Below are 20,730 nucleotides of genomic sequence, written 5' to 3' on the forward strand. Positions count from 1 at the left end.
ACATGACCAAGGAGAGTTGAGCAAGTAAATTTTTCCTAGGAGAAGAGCTCATCACAACCTAGTAACCCTGTGGGAAAATACATATGCATGAAATGTCAGCAGAAAACACTCAAGTTATTGTGTGATTGAGTGCTTCACTCACAGTAATATACAATTTTACCAAATTAAGAGGTAGCTAGAGAAATTTATTTACAGAGAAAAAAAATACCAGAAAGGAGATGAGAGATTTGGAAAAGCTTGGTATAACAGAGTACTGCAGTGCATTGGGGCTCCAACAGGGAGAGTGGCAGACCACACTAGACAGGATATTTTGACTTTGTTTCTATAATGGTCGATTAAGAAGTTGGAAGGGCCTTCACAATGTCAGAACTTAATAAACAGAAGGTGAAAATTCTACCAAAAAGGTAGAAAATTTTCATCTTGGGTTTACTACTGTTCAAATGTTATGTCACTGCAATCTTCGAAATTAGGGCTCACACACCCAATGCCTGATCATTAATATATAATCAGGGCTCTAATAACAACCCCTGTCAACGCTAATGAAAATTTTCTTCCAGTCTGAAACGAAACAGAGCACCATTACACTGGCTCTACTTTTTTCTTCTGTTAAATTCAAGAGCTTTCATTTATTTGGCTACTTCCATGCAGTAAAATATCACAAACAACCCTACAGATCAAATAAAAGTAAACTTTAGGAGAATTGACTAAGTTTTCTCAATCTGTTAGAGTAAATGAAGGATGTGAGGTGAAAAGGTTCAAGGAGGTAATAGAAAACACAAAAAATTTTCAATTCTGTCTCCATTCCAATCATCAGCAAATCTTCAAAAGTACATTCTGAAAAGCTTCCTTTGTTCTTTCATTTATCTCATAACACTCATTAGGAAATGCTGAAAAAACTTGAGTAACTAAAAAATATTACATCCATTTCAAAATCATTTTAACATAAATTTGAACAATCCACAAGTTCTCAACTGTTGCTAAAACATTTTTTTTAAATCTGGATGCTAAGGAACGAAAATGTGATTAAAATTCCAATTTGTTCTAACAGAATTAACCTATATTTTAAATTGAGCTCAATGACAATTTTGATTAATGACTACCTTTTCCTCCATTTTAATTGCTCCTTACAGAACATGTTGTTCCTATCTGAAGTAAAAGCCTCATTTGAAAACTCCCTGTTCTTTCCCTAAGGCTTCATATTTTAATATGCAGGGCAGAATGGGAATAAAAAGCAGTACAATGCTTGCATGTACTCTCCGCAGACTTGTACATTAATGCCTAAACGCTTTCATTAATAATCATAATTCAAAACAGCAACACTAAATGGATATCAAACAGGTATGTTGAAGTGAAGTACCATATGGTCCAATGATTTTTTTTGTTGCACTTCGTGAAATTTCCAAATATTATTAAACTGAGATTGCCTATTATTGCATAGTATTCCCAGAACAAATAGGAAAAACATAAAGACAAAAAAACTCTAAAAAAATGTTTTTGTATTTAAACACAAATGCGATTTTACATTGAAATATATGCTCAGTGGCCACTTTATTAGGTACACCTGCTCATCAATGAAATATCTAATCAGCCAACTATGTGGCTGCAACTCAATGCAAAACTACCTGTAAAAAAAATTACAAATTTTGTTTTTCACTCTTTCCTAGGTCATGACACTAATAACAGACTAGTAGATTGAATATACGCGATTTTAACTGGTAATGAATATGCTATGACCCAGGCTACCGTGGGAGGGAGGGAGAAAATTGCTGAGCCTCTGGCGATGTTCTTTGAATCATCAATGAGGACGAGAGAGGTTCCAGAGGATTGGAGGGTTGCGGATGTTGATTCTTTATTCAAGAAAGGGAGTAGAGATAGCCTAGGAAATTATAGACCACTGAGTCTTACTTCAGTGGTTGGTAAGTTGATGGAGAAGATCCTGAGAGGCAGGATTTATGAACATTTGGAGAGATATAATATGATTAGGAATAGTCAGCATGGCTTTGTCAAGGGCAGGTTGTGCCTCACAAGCCTGATTCAACTTTTTGAGGATGTGACTAACACACTGATGAAGGAAGAGCAATAGATGTAGCGCATATGGATTTCAGCAAGGCATTTGATAAGGTACCCCATGCAAGGCTTATTGAGAAAGTACGGAAGCATGGGATCCAAGGGGGCATTGCTTTGTGGATCCAGAACTGGCTTGCCCACAGAAGGCAAAGAGTGGTTGTAGACAGGTCATATTCTGCATGGAGGTCGATGATCGGTGGAGTGCCTCAGGGATCTGTTCCGGGACCCTTACTCTTTGTGATTTTTATAAATGACCTAGATGAGGAAGTGGAGGGATGGGTTAGTAAGTTTGCTGATGACACAAAGGTTGGAGGTGTTATGGATAGTGTGGAGGGCTGTCAGAGATTACAGCGGGACATTGATAGGATGCAAAACTGGGCTGAGAAGTGGCAGATGGAGTTCAACCCAGTTAAGTGTGTGGTGGTTCATTTTGGTAGGTCAAATATGATGGCAGAATACAATATTAATGGCAAGACTCTTGGCAGTGTGGAGGATCTTGGGGTCTGAGTCCATAGGACGATCAAAGCAACTGTGCAGGTTGACACTGTGGTTAAGAAGGCATATGGTGTATTGGCCTTCATTGATCGTGGAATTGAATTTAGGAGTCAAGGGGTAATGTTGCAGCCATATAGGACCCTAGTCAGACCCCACTTGGGGTACTGTGCTCAGTTCTGGTCACCTCACTACAGGAAGGATGTGGAAGCCATAGAAAGGGTTCAGAGGAGATTTAGAAGGATGTTGCCTGGATTGGGGAGCATGTCTTATGAAAATAGGTTCAGTGAACTCAGCCTTTTCTCCTTGGAGCAACGGAGGATGAGAGGTGACCTGATAGAGGTGTACGAGATGATGATGATAGGCATTGATTGTGTGGATAGTCAGAGGATTTTTCCCCAGAGCTGAAGTGGTTGCCACAAGAGGACACAGGATTAAGGTGCAAACACGAGGAAATCTGCAGATGCTGGAAATTCAAACAACAACACACACAAAATGCTGGTGGAACACAGCAGGACAGGCAGCATCTATAGAAGCACTGTCGACGTTTTGGGCCGAGACATCAACAGTGCTTCTCCTATAGATGCTGCCTGGCCTGCTGTGTTCCACCAGCATTTTGTGTGTTGTTGTTGTACATGTTTAATGTGTTGGGGAGTAGGTACAGAGGAGATGTCAGGGGTAAGTTTTTTTTACTCAGAGTGGTGAGTGTGTGGAATGGGCTACCGGCAAAGGTGGTGGAGGCAGATACATTAGCGTTTTTTTAAAGAGACTTTTAGATAGGTACATGGAGCTTGGAAAAATAGAGGGGCTATGGGTAAGCCTAGTAATTTCTAAGGTAGGGATATGTTTGGCACAACTTTGTGAGTCGAAGAGCCTGTACTGTGCTGTAGGTTTTCTATGTTTCTATGTCCAAATGTCCAAAAGCTAAATTCTGACTAAACATTACTAAGTCATATCTGTAAACTATTCCCCAGTTAACCCTCACAATTAATTGGAAGTGTATAGAGTATTCTTAAAACAAAATATCAGTGCCGAATTAATGGAAGATACCAATCCTATTCTATTTACTGGTGAGCATTCATTTTACATCACCTTGCTGAACTAATATAGCACAGACAGAGAATACATCACTCAGAGCTTGCAAATGATCTTAATTCAATTGCCCATCAATTTCATTTTGAAATCCCCATTTGACACTGCCACGTTACTAAACAACTGAATGTAAAAGAAAGCACTTGCGTTAAAAGTGCCTTTCATGTCCTGAGGATTTGCTGCAGCCAATTTATGCGCAGGAAGATCTTGTAAACAGCAGAGTAATTAATGACAATCTATACTGGGGCAGTTGGGGTAGGACAAAAGAATAGTGGAAAAACTGAGATAACTCATTTGCCTTTGCAGAGCAAGAGAACAAATGATTCTACCTGAATAGGCAAAGAAGGACCCCATTATAACGTTTCATTTTGAAAAATTCCTTTATTTTTCAGAGCAGTATGAAATCTCTGGAGTGCATCTTGAATCCACATTCGAATTCTGGAGCGGGCATGTATTGTGTGCTCAAGTTATCTGAGTTAGTGGAACCGAATGGTATCTGTCATGCTTACCTTTGGCACATGTGGGTTAAACTCCACTGCTCTGTGTATTGCTTCCACAGCATTCATTTCTGCCGTGCTGAGTCCTCGCCGAGAGGCTGCCTCTGGTGAGAACCTGTTATCAGACAAGCAAAATGAAGTGTAAAGTTGAGCTATTCAAACATCAGAAATTTAAAATGCAAATTCCTCCATTCCATAAACATCTCATTCTTTTATGAGAAAGACCAGGGTTCTTTATAAAAGAAAGCAAAGGGCGGTTTCCTGAAAGTTATGAAGGAGTCTGATATGCTATGCATAGCAAAGACATTTACACTTGTGAAGCTGTTGAATACCAACAGCCATAAATATACAGTGGTTACTAGAAAATCTAACAGGAAATGAAGGATATATTTCTTTATCCAGTGGGTGGTTAGAATGTGTATGCTAACATCTGAAATAGGATTTGAAATAATCATGCAAATACACTTAAGTGGAAGCTAGTAAATATGAAAAATAATTAAAAATTATATTGATGGAATTGTGTGAACCTGATTTATATGAAACATAAACACAACATAAACCATTGAGCAAAATATCCTATTACTTGTATTTCAAATTTTTTGCAATTCCATGCAACACCTTTGTCGACCAGTATGCAAGCCAAGAGCCAAGCCTGGGCTTCATTAAACTGAACATTTCACAAATGACCTGGAACAATTGCATCCCAAAAGCAAGTGATAATTTTACAAGATCTGGAAACAAGGAGAGTGACAACAAACAGATGCCTTTGCTGACATGCAATTAAGCAATACAAGCGATTACCTCAGCATTACCAAACACAATCCTATGCCACCTATAAATTTTACTGTTACATATCCTGTTTTACTGGCATTCTTTGCTATCATGAAACATGGTTGTGTCTAATATTTGTTAAGACCAGACTTCTGTAATACATCTTGAATGCCATTTAAAAAATACTCGTTCTGGCATGTGCACTCTAATGGTAGGGTCATACGTACTGACTATCTAGAATCCATTAAGGTTCAAAATTCTTTAATGTCATTTCCAGTACACAAGTGCAAAGGAGAACAAAATAATTGTTACTCCAGATCATGCAGCATAAAAAATCCATTAAGATAAAAAACACAACAATAAATAATTGCTTAAAATAACTTGTATACATAGACTAATTGCATGTCCATAAAGTGACACTGGGCACAAGAGTGTCTGTGCATAAAGGTGACTCACAGGAAATGATAAAATAGTACTGGATGGAGTTATGGAGGAGTGGGTTAGCAGGTGGAGGTGTTGATTAGCCTTGTGCTTGGGGAAAGTACAGAGTCATAAGTGCACACTGTAAACCTTCTTCCCTTTTGAAGAATAATAAGCAATTACATTTTTTACAACAACCTACAGGTAACTTCTAGGATTTCATTATAAACTGGCAACGGTCCACAAGTTAAGTGACTAATTGTATTCAGTTTTACTGTCTGCAACGGGCAAAGATTAGAACACATCAGCTGGAAGCTGACACTCATCCATTACTGCCTGAACTTCACTGAACTGGGAACAGAACTACAGCATTAGTTGCCAGTCAGCATTGAACTCAATGTAGGACTGCCTTAGGGACTCCAGCTCCAGAATTTTCTCCTCAGGGTTTACTCCTGAAGCCTTCCCCATGAGTGGGTATCACAGCAAGGCAGCAGAGGTTTGAGATCAGAGTTTTCCTTCTAGATGAGCTGCCAACCACAGCTGCCAAGCCCAATCTGCCCAAAGTAACTGGTTTTATGGTGCCAGTAACCTGCCTTTGCCCCTTCTCCTGTCAGTAGAAACAGTTCTATCAGGCCACATGTGAAGGCCAGGAGACAACCTAAATTTAAAAGGTTGTTGAAATTTCAACTGCACAGTGATATGATCAGAAGATGATCATATACAGTGATAGAATGAGGGCCCTATTAATCAATAACACAATTTTAGGCATCATTGCCTTCATGCTCAGATGACTTTATGGAGGTATATGAACTCTGCCAAAATTTTGCCCAACACAGGCGGATGAAAATTGCCTTTTACTTAACAAATACAGATTGCCATATTAGCTAGACATAAATCCACAATGTTGCAACGGTTGGTGTTCTACTAAAATATTGATTAAGTTAGCCAAGTATGATAATCGTATTATTAGCAATGGAACCCAAGACAACCTCTACAATATGGGTTCAGGTAATAAAAGAACAAGTGTGTTTGAAAAACAACGTGACCTTGGGAAAAAACTGTGATAAAAATTCTTCATCTATTTTGCAGCATGGAGACTTGATTGAGGGATTTTCACTGCCTATGTTTGGGATTACAGATATTCACAGCCTTAGTACAGGCTGGAACCTAACCAAAGAGTGAGATAATTTAAATAAAGAGTAAATGAATCTGATGTATTACTGCCTAAAATAGAGTCTCGCATCCATGGATTTATAAGGAGTATAAAAACATAAAATAACATTGAAGGCTATTATGATGAGAGATAAACTGACCAACTGATAACCAGAATGAGTTAAGCATAGCTAAGGTCTACATTAAGGACTGTGCAAGGTTATATTCACATGAGCCACTACCCACAAGTCTAAATATATCTTGAATTTACTGTCACTCATCATCAAGGCCTGTAATATAATTTCAGCTTTTCCAAAACAAGCCTAGAAAATAGACATCACCTGTCCTAATCATCTTCAACATCACTTTAATTACTCTGTCATGATTACTGAGCTATTGTCTATTAGAAATCCAATGTAAAATCCTTGCCTTTGACTATAAATCAAATCTCCAGCTTTGCACTGAATCCGAACATTAGAGCTTGTTCCCCTTAATTTTCTGACTGCAAACTTCTGCCTCCTGTGTCTCATCATCCTTTTGCTCTGTCAGTCGTAATTCACTGCAATAACCCCAGTGTGACCTTCTATCTCAAATTTATTTTCATCCTTTAAAACATCTTTTATAACAACTCCAGAGATCAATCCAAACAATTATTCTCTGCATGTAATATTTCTTTGTACAGTCATTGGTACACTTTAAAACATGATAGAATTGTGATACAGTATGCACAATAACAAACTCCCAGGGATATGTTAAGAACTAAATCAAGTTGTTGGTTGGTTTTAAACAGCTGAGAAACATGTAAATTTGGATGATTTGTGTTCCAATACACAACCCACACGAAGTTCATCAAACTGCAGATTCTAGATTTGTCAGTTAAAAGGTGACAGATTGGTGGAAACAAGATGTCAATCAATAAAACATCATAATTAGCAACAAAAATGTGCCAATGGTTTTCATAATTTTCTGAATCTTATGAATCAACACCTTTCTGCTACAAAGTATATCATACAGATAACTACAATTCCTGCTTTTCAGGCTCCTTTTCACTACTAGAATTGTTCCCACTGCATTTTATAGTTGTTTAACAATGATTTACAAAGTAATATATGCAGAGGATAACACTGATAGAACAGTGTAGTCATTCACCTCATTATAGGTGGTAACAAAAAAAAAATTAACAGTTATGTCACATTTTCTATTCATGCAACACCATGTTAATATTTCACATATACATGAATATATAGGCAACATTTGCAATTCTGATTATTTAGGGGATATAGACAAGGTCAGAAACTGTGAAAGAGAGCACCAGATATTAATAGCCAACACCCAAGAGCTAACAGTGTACAATGGCCTTGAAATGGGTCCAAGTCATTTATACTACATGGGCATTCTGAAAAGTTTCTCAGCTTTGCAGTCATCTATTAATTCTACTGCGGTACTTTGCATGAAATCAGTGACATATTGCACTGCATGACATTGAGCACTCTCAAGATTGTAACAGTTAAAAAGGTTTAATACAAAAGGAACAGTCCACAAAACCTCTACTACAACTCAGATCATGACAAATATGTATCATAATCAATGCTCAAAGCCAGCTCAAAGAATAATACAATGCACAACTATTTTAATACCATTTGAAAACTACATTATTAATTTCTCATCATGTTCTTTATGGAAAGAGAGCACACAAAACATTTAATATAGTAGTTATATTCACTATAAAAACATTTTTCAGCTGCTAAAGTATGCATTCTTTTAGTCTCTCTAGGCTAATTGAAGAGAAATAAATTAAGAGACTGCAGATATCGAATCTCTAACATTTTACATTGCTGAACGTACCACACAGAACCTTCCTCAAATGCTCAGAGTGATATTGTCATGATAAGGTTTATCGGGGTTTGCTTGATTAAATGAAATCAAGGCAGAGGCTAAAGTCAAAATTTTAATTAAGATTTTAAAAATTAGATTTTATATATAGCAACATACAAAATGCTGGTGGGATTCAGCAGGTCTTCAGGACCTGAAAGTCTCGACCCCAAACGTCAACTGTTTACTCATTTCCACAGATGCTGCCTGACCTGCTGAGTTCCTCCAGCATTTTGTGTGTGTTGCTCTGGACTTCCAGCACCTGCATATTCTCTTGTATTTAAATAAAACTGGCAGGTTCAGAAAGAAAAACCAAAAGAACTAAATCTTCACACATAAGATATGTTTAAGTTGGTAACTTTACTTACTTATTCTGTTGTTCAGGGGTAGTCATAATTTCCAGGAATACCACTTTTGGGTAGATACAGGGCTGTGCAAAAGTCTTGGGCATCCATATATGTGCCCAAGACTTTTGCACAGTACTGTAGCTTAAAAATATATTTCTAAAATCTCTCATAGGCAGCGAGCATGACTTCTTAGGGCATTGCAGCAGTGGAAGAGATTACAGGGATAGGGAAAGTTAGGTACTCACTTGTCTGAAACGGCTCGTGCTTTTAGCAGTGCGGCTGTATAGCATATAGTTGCTGACTTTGGCAAGCTAATATCTGCAATCAAAGACAAGATAAGTCAGGGTGCATATTCTATACAGGAAGATATTCAGCTTTATCACAACAAAGTCCATGTAAGTGAGCTACCAATAACTCCCCGGACTCAGTTTCCCATACAAACCATCTGAAACCGTGCCGCAAAACTCATATCAATTACTTTAACGTCCACCATTAAAGCTACTTAGGTAAAAACTAACTGTGGTTTTGTAATTTTCTTTAAACTGCCACACTAATCCAAAGACAAAATGTCTGTTTTGCTGCAGTTCATAAGGCTATTTCACCCTGACAAAATAAATCCAAGAATGCATGCAAAGGGATTAGCCTCAAACAACAGAAACAAATACTGTACTGACAATGATAGCATCTGTAAAACAGATCAATACAAGCCGACAATGCTTAGTATATTTCTTCAATGAGGAAGGTATTGAAGAAACAAATTAAGATAGGATTTTTGAAAGATACAGGTCTTCTCTGCAGTTAAAAGCAACTTTTCAAAATAGTTGAAAATAGTTTGAAAATAAACTGAATCATGAAGATTTCTGTGAGGTTTTTAATTTGATTTTAGATAAACAGTACAGAACAGGCCCTCCCAGTAAAACAAACGGCACCACCCAGCAACCTATTTAACCTTAACCTAATCACAGGACAATTTACAATGACCAAATAACCTACTAACCAATATGTCTTAGGATTGTGGGAGGAAATCAGAGCACTCTTGAGGAAACCCATACACTCACAACATGCATGTGCAAACTTCTTATGGACAGCATTGCAATTGAACTCCAGACTCCAATGCCCTGAGCTGTGATTACATCACATTACTGTTGAGAGGTAGCAGACAGATAAGGGATAAAGGAAATGTTCTCCCATAGGCAGGGTGTAGCAAGCCCTGATCTCTTCAGATTATACTCTGTACTCAGCATTTAACCATGTACATTTATTATTTGCATAAAGTTGTGTACTCAATTTAACAAGTGATTGTTCAATACTATGGTACAGTGCACACAGGGTCAGGAAGTTAAAGAACAGACCTGGCAAATGGGCAAAACTGTAGTAGACTATGATTAATAAGACAAAAACATTAGGACTATGAGCAAAGGACACCTAGATGGAGGGTTAAACAGAAAGGAAGGGTTAGACTGATCTTAGTAGATTAAAAGGCTGGCACAACATCAAGGGCTAAAGGGCCTACACTGTGCTGAAAAGTTATATGTTCATACTGAACAGTGGTTCCCAACCTTGGATCCACAGACCCCTTGTCTGATGGTGTAGGGCTATGGCATCAAAGAGTTCGGAGACCCCGAGAAGATGCCCTCTTCTCCTATTGTAATGCAAATGTAACTACCTAAAAGGTGTCCTTTGCTCATACTTCTGATGTGGTTAAAGCTGCATTACAATGAAAGAAGTGCAATCACTTGAAGGCAATCTGCTGAAGAAATTCTTTGATATCAGCAGATGAGTTTCAGAATGTTCTCTACAACGAGCGTGAAGGAAGACAATAGTGTGTTTGGAAAAAAAGCACTTCACAAGGTGAATAAGCTCTGGTACTGAAGAAAAACAAATGCAAACACATGGTAATGAACAAACTTCCAAGTTTTATAATTACACTTTTGCATTAATTTTAGCTACTTACCATCGTATTTGGCCAAGACTACCTGTACATCAGCATATGCCTGAAGCTCCAAAAGAGCTTCTAATAAATTTTCATGGATATTCAACATACTAAGGAGTGGAAACTCTTTCATTAACTGCAAAAGAATGTGGTAAATAGAATTGATTATCAAATGCCATGTAATGAAAATAACAAAGCTAATCATTTAATATTGTGTCTACATCCATGTTATGTAAGATTGTGTGCACTAATCTTATTTGAATGGTTTATCAGTAAGTTATCCAGGTTCTCTCCACACAGAAAGGAAAATCTGACAATATGGTTAACATCATGGAGACGAATCCTTCCTTTCCATGTATGAACAGACTGCCCTGTAAAAGGCTGATAATGTGTAGAAAAGAAAACTTAGCAATATGTTGTAAATAAAAGATATGTATGCGTTCATAAAAGCATCTCAACTATTATTGGTCAGCCTTTATATTAAACCTGTGTAAAGATGAGGCAAGATCAATTCTATCTACTGGAATTTATCACTGACAGAGTGATTTGATGTTCATCAGTTGTAGTGCCTTTTAAATCCTTGGGCCACCAGGTTGCAGGTGTAGCTAGGGAGATGGATGCTTTTTCACCTGTTTCAGTGTTAGTCAGGGTATGAGGATAGCTATTCATTCTTCAAGTAGCCAAGGGACCTTAATATTTCTATCAAATTAGTGCACTGGGTTCTCCCAATACAAAGAGACCACTCACCAACAGTTTCAACAGAACCACCCAAACCCAAGCACAAGATATCCCAAAACAGCAGACAAGTGGGAATGCATCCAACTCAAGTTCACCTTGAAGTTAAAACTTAGGGCCACAGTAAGGCTATATAAGAGATTTAAGGTAGGCTTGACCGTTACAAGTGAAAGACACAGATGATGCTGAGATGCAGCTGTTTCTGCAGCTCTGTGAATAAAATATTGCCTTGTTACGTACATCTCTCATTAGTTTCACTGCTTCTCGTATTCTTCCCAGTTTTCTCGCACACATTGCAAGCCTTCGTTTGATGTAAACTAAGACATTTGTGTCTCGCCCTGACAAAATAAGATGGAGTCCTCATTAAAGTTCACACCTTAAAATGAAAGTGAATTATTAATGTCAGATGACCATATGAAAATCAGCTTCAACCTTCAATTAAATGGTACAAAGAATCTTAGTCTGGTATTACAATTAAATTTTGTAATTCTAATCCTGGATTTCAAATCTATTCTTGGCCTGGGCCCCTCTTTAGCTCAGTAGCTTCCTCCGTTCTTGCAAAATACTAAGTCTTTACTACTCTAATCATTACGATTAAAATCACTCCACCTTTGCCAGTCAAGCCTTCAGTTATCCCAGCCTAACTTATCAAATTTCCTCTCAAATATTTATTTCATTTATTTAGAGATTCAGCATGGAACAGGCCCTTCTGGTTTAACGAGCTGCATGACCTAGTAACCCATCTATTTCACCCTAGCCTTATCACAGGAAATTTGCAATGACTAATTAACCTAATAACTGGTACTTCTTCTGACTGTGGGAGGAAACTGATGCACCCGGAGGAAACCTACAGAGTCACAGGGTCCTTACAGATAGCGCTGAAACTGAGCCTTGAATTCCAATGCCCTGAGCTTAATAGTGATTTGCTAACCACTACACTACCGTAGCACCCCTATGACATTAGACTTAGTTATTTAAGTTGCTTGGGAAAGCCTCTCTCTGATCAAACCTTAGGTTGCTTATCCCATAATCTTTTAATGTGTATTGTCATAGGCCAAGTCATGGGTGGTGCTGAATCAGAAAATAGGAAGGAGATTGATAATCTGGCTGACTGGTGCCACAACTTCTCACTATCAGCAAGATCAAGCAGCCGATTATTGACTTCAGGAGGAAGAAACCAGAGGTTCATGAGCCAGTCCTCAGAGGATCAAAGGTAGAGAGGGTCAGCAACTTTAAATTCCTTGTTATCATCATTTCGCAGGACCTGTCCTGGGCCCAGCATGTAAGTGAAATTACGAAGAAAGTACAGCAGTGCCTCTACTAGGAGCTTGTGAAGATTCAACATGACATCTAAAACTTAGACAAACTTCTAAAGATGTGTACTGAAGAGTATAATGACTGGCTGCTTCACAGCCTGGTATAGAAACATCAATGCCCTTGAATGGAAAATCCTACAAAAAGTAGTGGATACAACCCAGGCCATCATGGGTAAAGCCCTCCCCACCACTGAGCACATCCACATGCAGTACTGATACAGAAAAGCAGCATCTATCATCAGGGACGTCAACTACCCAAGTGATACTCTCTTCTTGCATCTGCCATCAGAAAGGTGGTATAGGAGCCTCAGGGTTCACATCACCAGGTTCAGGAGCAGTTATTACCCTTCAACCATCAGGTTCTTGAACCAAAGGGGATAGATAACTTCACTCAACTTGATTGAAATATTCCCACACCTTATAGACTCTTATTTTCCCTTTCTTTTGTATTTGCAGTTTGTTGTCTTTTGCACACTGGTTGAACACCCTAACAGATGTGGTCTTTTATTGATTGTTATGATCATTATTCAATTAAGGAATTATTGTGTATGCCTGCAAGAAAATGAATCTCAGGGTTGTGTATGGGGACATATACATGTTCTTTGATAATAAGTTTACTTTGAACTTTGCTACAAGTTCTATGAAAACCTTTGGTTATTTCATTCAGCTACGCAAGCAACGTAAGCACAAGGAGCGGTTGTTAGTATTGCAACGATGTAAACTTGTCACACTTGGTTTTCCTGGGAATGATGCCTGCTGATCTCCAAAGAGTTCAATTCTCTGACCACTCTATTACAACCCTCAGTGGAATCAAAATGTACAAACTTACAGTAATTAAATCACATTCAAAATATTGCACAAATGCAGTTAAGAAACATCAGTACATATTGTTCTTTTATCAAGTCTACGTAAACCACAAGAACCAAAATGTTACAAATCAAAGAACCACACTGAAACATTTTCCAATGTAACTTCACAGTTCCACACATCTCGAATGACACTGTCTAACACAGTAGAAAGACAAAGCCTAGATGCTGTAGCGACAAACAAAATGTTAGAAGAACTCTGGGTCCCAACTCTGTCCCCACTCCTTTCCCCCATCTGGTACAATTGGCCTTAAATCTTAAACCCCTCTCCAGTCCACAAACCAGCTCTGACTGTCTCATCTTCCCCTTTCTCCTCTTTATTCTGACCATCTCACCTTTCCACACTCACCCTGATAAGAGTTTTGACCCAAGATGTCAACAATTCCTTTGCTCCCACAGATGCAGCTCAATTTGTTGAATTGCTCCAGTTTTTCATTTCCAGTGGCAGTTTTTCTTTCATTGCTTGTCAATAAAACTAGTATATTCCTTTAGTATACTGCAACTCACTGTGAAATGCTGGCACAAGTGGGGAAGTGTTGCAGAAGCTTCCCTTAATGTATTTATACAGCAACACATCAAAAGTTATGGCATAGTTAGGGAGCTTACTGTGCTGTGCCTCTTGTTGTGGACCATGGTGCTGAAGCTGCTGGCTCCTCCTGTAGCACACCTCCCCAGCTTTCAGTGCCTGCTTAAATAATTTCTCAGCTTCAAGTATTGTTGTTGTTTCCTCCTCAGCCAGGAGAACATATGCAGTGGCACACCTAGGTGGAAAAGAAACAATCGACACACTATAGTCAGCCTATTTACAATTGTGCACATCAAACTTTTTAAAAATTTAGCTAATTTATCCTTGCAACACATTCACTTGAGTTGAGATGGAGGTGATTAAAAACTCGATAGTTTTATCCTGCCCTGAGGGATACAACTGTGACCTAAAGTAAATACCCCTACAGTCCTGACGAAGGGTCTCGGCCCAAAACTTCAAGTTTACTCTTCTCCATAGATGTTGCCTGGCCTACTGAGTTCCTCCAGCATTTTGTATGTATTACTTTGATTTCCAGCATCTGTAGATTTTCCCAAATTTGTGATACCCCTACAGTAGTTATTTCTCGAAAAACTAATATTTCGAGAGCTGTAATGTGACATAAGAATGAAGGCCATTGGACTCAATGTGCATATGTTAACTCCTTGAAAGAATTATCCAATTAAGTTCACATGTTTTATTACTTTTGCCTACAGATGACACCCTTTCAAATATTTCCCCACCATCTGTTATGCCAAAGAGAAAGGCCATTTGGCCCATTAATTTAATGCCAGTTCACATGGCCATTCAATCAGTCCTATTTATTTCCAGAAATTAGTGCCCAGGGACAGGATTGAACCAAGATTACTGGAGCTCTGCATCAACAGTACTAATTGCTGTCCCATCCTGCCACCTTTTAAAAAGAGCTGAAAGCAGATACCCAAAATTCTCTTCTCATGTGCAGGGGTCCTTAAAAAATATAATAAATTAATAAACAATAAACTAACTTTCTGGACGTGGCTTGAAATAAATGAAGAAAGAGGATTATAATACCTTACAGTTTAATTTTCTAATTAGGATAAGCTAACTTACAAAATGCAATCACTTCAGAGACAGGCTTTGGAAATTGTGCAAAACTAATGCCATCCTGACACTATAACCTTTTTTAAATTTAAGTCAATTAAAGGGGCTTTCCCTCAATCTCCATAAATACTGAGGATGAGACAACTGCATGAATCACATTAAACAGGCTGAATCTTGATTTTGTTTTGGATCAGTGAAGCTATTTAGCTGACAGGCAGGGCACCTTAAATTCATTGGATGAAACTTTTCAGCAGTTCAAATCCACAGAAATGTCACACTCCTTTCTGTATCTGTTTTTCCAATTAGAGCAAAACATGTAATTCACCTTCACAAATAAATAACTTAAAAAATGACCTTAAAGGTTTTAAGTGATGAGATGAGTAGGGATACTGATTGAGTGCAATGTGACCATTACCATAGTAAAACATTTGAGGGCCAAGAGTCAGAGATGCTCTATAACTTGTCCAAGGTCCTTATTTATCTTGCATAAAGGCATACCATGGTCAGAACTCCTGATGCAGCATCCCATTCATATTCTAATCCAAAGCCTGCAAAGTAAAGTGTCCTCATTTCACAGCAAAGAACCTCATCCAATTAAAGCTTTTCTTCTAAAACTCAATTTTTGGAAACCCATGCTTGTCATTATTACATTTGAGAATTTCAATTCTTCTGGCTATAAATTCAATAGCATCCCAATAGGACTGGAGACTAACACTGGCTTTGGTCAGAGGGCAAAGCTTCAGGTGTTACGAATGGGTGTGGCCCTTTCTCCAGGATCAATATGGAAACTGCTGATCCTGTCCAGAGGGTAGAAGATACTGGGATAAAAGTTGGTCTTTACAGGATGCAGGATAATTTCCCTTTTTATATCTTTTTATTCACATCACCAAACATTCTTATCAGTGGCCATTACCACTTTGCTGGCACTCTTTATTGCTTTTATATCAAGGTCATATTTATACAATGTACTTAGAGCAAAATGTTACTTTTTTTTAATAAGAAGGCTGCAGAATTTGGAGTCAGGGTTACATCCAGTGCTTTCCATTTTTGCTGCATTCACTATGTCAATTTCACATCTTTTATCAGACTCTGTGTTCCACCAGTTACACTCCTTTAAGTATTACAACATAAAGGACATTCACTTATCACACCTTCAGGATCTCTGAAAGCTATACAAATTAGACCCACCTTGATCCTTCCAGCCACCACAGAAACAGTCAAATAAGAAAATGCAACCTAAAACTCATATACATTTATGCTACAAGTGATTTCCAGTGTAAACTGAGCACCTTTTTACTGCACTATTCAACTTACTGAACTTTCCTCAGGAATACATTATTAATACAACCTTTGAGCAATTTACAGTTTCCCCATTTCAAAAGTCATACACTTGGTAGCAATCCCACTTAATAAGATATAAAATGCAACATTCATAAATGAAAAGAAAAATGGGTTCAACAGTCAAGTGTATCAAAGAGCTTCAAGAGTTTGATGTAGACAACACAGGAAGAGTGTGTAATTGAAAGTAGAGAATCACATTCGGCAGTACAGAACATACTCATTGTTTAATTCCAATGCTTGATATGCTGCCTTCATTCTAGCTTGAGCATTCCTCTCTCGCCAAGCTTTCTGCATCACTGTTAAGAAAAACAAATGTCAATAAAATGTTTATTTACATCTGACACTCACCAGCATAGCAAAAGAAAAACTGGACGGGGAGAAAAAAAAAAATCACATTATCTAAGCCCGCATTTGATTAGAAAATCATTAATTCTTTCCAGCTAGCAAAGACAGATGTTCTAAGATGGATAGATACAACTCAATAGAAAGGAATTTAAAAATTAATACTATTAAAACAAAGATTCATGCTGCATTGCCAACAGCCACATGATCCCAAGGATACAAGGTTAGAATGTTACACATGGTATCTTAAAAATGCCATCTGACACATCAATAGAAAGATGCCCGTCTAATGCTTCTTCACATGAAACATGGCAGATGTTGAAGAAGCATCAAAATGTCTACTCCATCAGCTTTTGTTTGGTGAAAATCTGGACTGTTGCAGTAATTAAGCACTCAAGTCAAGGCATTCCCAAATCCCTGGTTTGAGCTAAATCTGCAGTCATCAGAAGGGTAGCACATAATCAAGTTGGGCTCAGAGTTCCATACTCAAATCCAAAGGCAAGCCACAACCCGGTAGGTCTGACCTTTCTAATTTTGACTTCTGGCATTTCATGTTTAGTGGATGGAAAATAATTTAACCAATGCATGGCAATAGAACTGAACAGACATAAATGTCCAACACTGAGCACTTTGTTTTCCTACTGAAACCATTAATGTAAATAACCCAAAACAACTACGGTCTCACATCAGTGGCCCTGCAGTGACTACAAAGGAAGGATGCAATTATTGTACTGCCTGGTGACAGGTAATTTCAACTGAAACAACCGACTGAGGGCTTTATACTAGAATATTTTAAAATAAAGTACTGACCAATTTGTCACCGTTGAAGGTGCAGTCCTTTGATACACCCATGTCCTATCTACTTAATTTCAACTATTTGCAAAACTGCCATGAAAATGTTGGAAAAAAGCTGCAAGGGCTTACTCAATATTTTTTCTAAAGTCTGTAATTAAAGCAGATGGGCATTTCTATTTGTGTAATTTTCCATCGTCCATGTTCCCAATTCCAAATAATGACTACAGCTCAGAACTAACCAATTGTCTTAAAGCATTTTGGGATGGCCTATTATAAAAGGTGCTTTGCAAATACAAGTTCTAAAACCACGAGTGACATTTAAAACAGTATGCATCAATTGGAGAAAAGATGGTAATGTTCATGTTAGCACTGTGCTAAATAAAATGGACTACAAGTACAGTGAACTTCCTATAGAAATCTGTCAAATGGAAGAACTTGGATTCATTGCATGACCAATGTAGAAAGGTCTGATCTGAATGAAGTTGCAAGTGCAATCTCTATGGAGAATCATGCTCAAGAAATTAACATTTATTTGTCTTTCAACAGATGTTGCTCAACCAATCAATACTTTGGTTTTATGTTTATCTCATGGTGAAAAGGAGCAGTAGGCCCTCAGATCCTTCCCACAGATGCCAAAGTACCTGTAGATGAAAACACTTCAGGAAACAGGAACAATATGAAAATAATGGAAGGAAATTCTGACACTAATTATAAAATAATGCTCTGCACATGTACTTCAAGAAATATTTTACCACCATTACAGTGATTTATTGGGGGGAAAAAAAAAACACATTGCTATCCCAAGAGGCTTCTTCCCTCTTCCGTCTTGAATTGACTATATGCAAACAGTGCTTTTTTTTTTCCTGAAGGTACCAGTATTCACAGAAGCATTTCAGCAGTGTGCCACAAGATCATTGCCCCTTAGGAGGCATCATCATCCAATCCATTTTCACCTGCCAGATTGCTAGTTACAAATTCAGGCTTACCAATCCAAAGTAGAGACAAACATCTGCCGAATTTTCATCTGCCTAATCACTGAGGCCTCGTGCACTACAGAGCATAAATGCTAACTCACAGCAGACACTGGTAAGTTATATCTTCTTGCAAAGATTTATAATGCAGGAAGTAGAAATACAATTTACACTAGTGACAGGCCATTAGATGGTTTCATCTACTATCCAATTAAGTCTTCACCATGAATGAAATAGAATCAGCTAACATTGCTGGGAAACAGTATACCAAGGAGAAAACTAGATTTAAAACTGAAAGGTATATCTGATATAGTTGTTAAACAGAAAAAGGGTGCAAATTTCACTCTACTTCATAAAAGAATCTGCCAAATTTCCAAAATGTAAGGTAAGCTGGCAGAAAAGCAACTCAAAGCCTAGGTATATCCCCCCTAGGGCATACAAGGAATTTGATTGAAATAGCATCTCCTAAGGAGCGATAACTAACACCAGGGTGCTGGTTAGAAAATGGGACACAAAACAATGTTTATTTAATAAAAAACTAGGCCAAACCCTTTCAAATTTCACCTGGCAGTTTGACTTCTTACTGCTAAAAAATTTTAAATGCCCTCAATCATAAAGCTCCAGTGAACTGAGTGTAATTGGAATGGGGATGTTAACAAAAGAATGTAATAACAAGTTAATCCAACAGGAACCGAGCCTCGTAATTACATACCTGAAAGTTTTGATAACCTCCATTAAGTGTGCTTGTGCATTGTAATACCTTAAGAGTATGTTTATACTGTAGCTATCTGAACTCAGCAGTCACAGGGTCTGATTCGCAATGAATTTCTCATGTGAAAAGCATGCCAGCACAGGTAGGCATAGCTAGTCTAAAATACAAGGATTTTGAAAACCCCTGACTCTCACAAATTAAGTAATCATGTCTTGCATGACACCACTCATACCCAACCAACTTCTAGCACATTCTTAAAACAAAACTAAGTTAAATGTCTTAATTCAGACTTGGATGGGCTGAATGGCCAAATTCTACTCAGAAGTCCATGTCTTATGTTTCACAAAAGATACCTCACAGTGACAGCATTACTGCATTCAAATGCTATTGGATTTCTGTTAGCTTGTACTTCAGACTCACCTGCATCTGCGGGTCTGGCATGATCTGTATCACACGTAAAAAATGTCTGATGATCCTGTGCAGACAGATTCATATCATAATATGTCAAAGGCTCTCTTCCTGTGACCCATGTGTATCTTAAGAAGAAACAAAATAAATTGGATTATCAAAGAGTAAATCCACAAAATAATGCTGTGATTGGGCTGCAGTCAGAAATGTGTCAGCTTCATTCACACATCTGGCTGAAGCCCAAATGCATCAAAGTGTACAGACACACAAGAGACTGAAGATGCTAGAATCTGAAGCAAAAAAATTAAGCTGCAGGAGGAACTCAGCAGGAATCAGGTACAATTACTAGCATAAGAGATTGTTACACTGACAAGTAAATAAGCAAGGATTAAACAAGTACAGTTCCAATATGGGCAAATAAGATTAGTGTTTTTAGGTAAAAACCATGGGCATTGACATGATGGGCTGAATAGCCATTTTCTGGGTTGTAGTATTCCATCACTCTATGCCCATATTCATGTGTACAACATATTAATCCAAAGTTACTATCAAAATAATTAACAACGCCTTTGATATCAGTGTCAATTAATGTACTTTTTGAGTTGTGCAACATTTCTTTTAAAAACCAAAAGAAAGATTCACTTGCCTATTTGTCAAATTCATACATACATGGCTGAGATACAACACAGGCAAGGAGTAAAATTACCACAAATCAAATCCACCAAGTATTCCCAGATGCCAGATCCAACAAGAGTAAATATGGAGTAAAGCTCCCTTTATACCATCTCAAGCACTGACATGGTAGATGACACATTTCAGGCTTTGAATAAATTCCCAAACACACTGAACATTACTACTTGTTGGCTGCAAAGCAAAGAATCCATAACAGCAAGAAGTGGTGCTTTCGATCATAACGTAGGCACATAGTGGCAGCAATAGGTTTAAGACTCTAAGTGAAGTATCTGTATGACCTTGGGGCCCCAATAGCGTGAACT

At 37.9% G+C, this 20,730-nt stretch overlaps 1 protein-coding gene across 6 annotated transcripts in view; it reads right to left on the reverse strand.

Moving 5' to 3' along the window:
- The window catches only part of LOC132381096 (suppressor of tumorigenicity 7 protein homolog), a 133,677-nt gene that overhangs the window by 54,527 nt on the left and 58,420 nt on the right, over nt 1-20,730 (reverse strand). For all 6 annotated transcript variants that reach the window (XM_059950301.1, XM_059950300.1, XM_059950299.1 and 3 more), the window contains exons 5-11: nt 19,748-19,863; nt 16,725-16,803; nt 14,167-14,321; nt 11,619-11,716; nt 10,665-10,779; nt 8,956-9,028; nt 4,161-4,263 (exon numbers count right to left, since the gene is read on the reverse strand). In XM_059950301.1, coding sequence (XP_059806284.1) covers nt 4,161-4,263; nt 8,956-9,028; nt 10,665-10,779; nt 11,619-11,716; nt 14,167-14,321; nt 16,725-16,803; nt 19,748-19,863 — 739 coding nt within the window. The remainder of the gene's footprint in view (nt 1-4,160; nt 4,264-8,955; nt 9,029-10,664; nt 10,780-11,618; nt 11,717-14,166; nt 14,322-16,724; nt 16,804-19,747; nt 19,864-20,730) is intronic.

Source organism: Hypanus sabinus, chromosome 25 (assembly GCF_030144855.1).
Source record: "Hypanus sabinus isolate sHypSab1 chromosome 25, sHypSab1.hap1, whole genome shotgun sequence".
Classification (NCBI taxonomy): domain Eukaryota; kingdom Metazoa; phylum Chordata; class Chondrichthyes; order Myliobatiformes; family Dasyatidae; genus Hypanus; species Hypanus sabinus.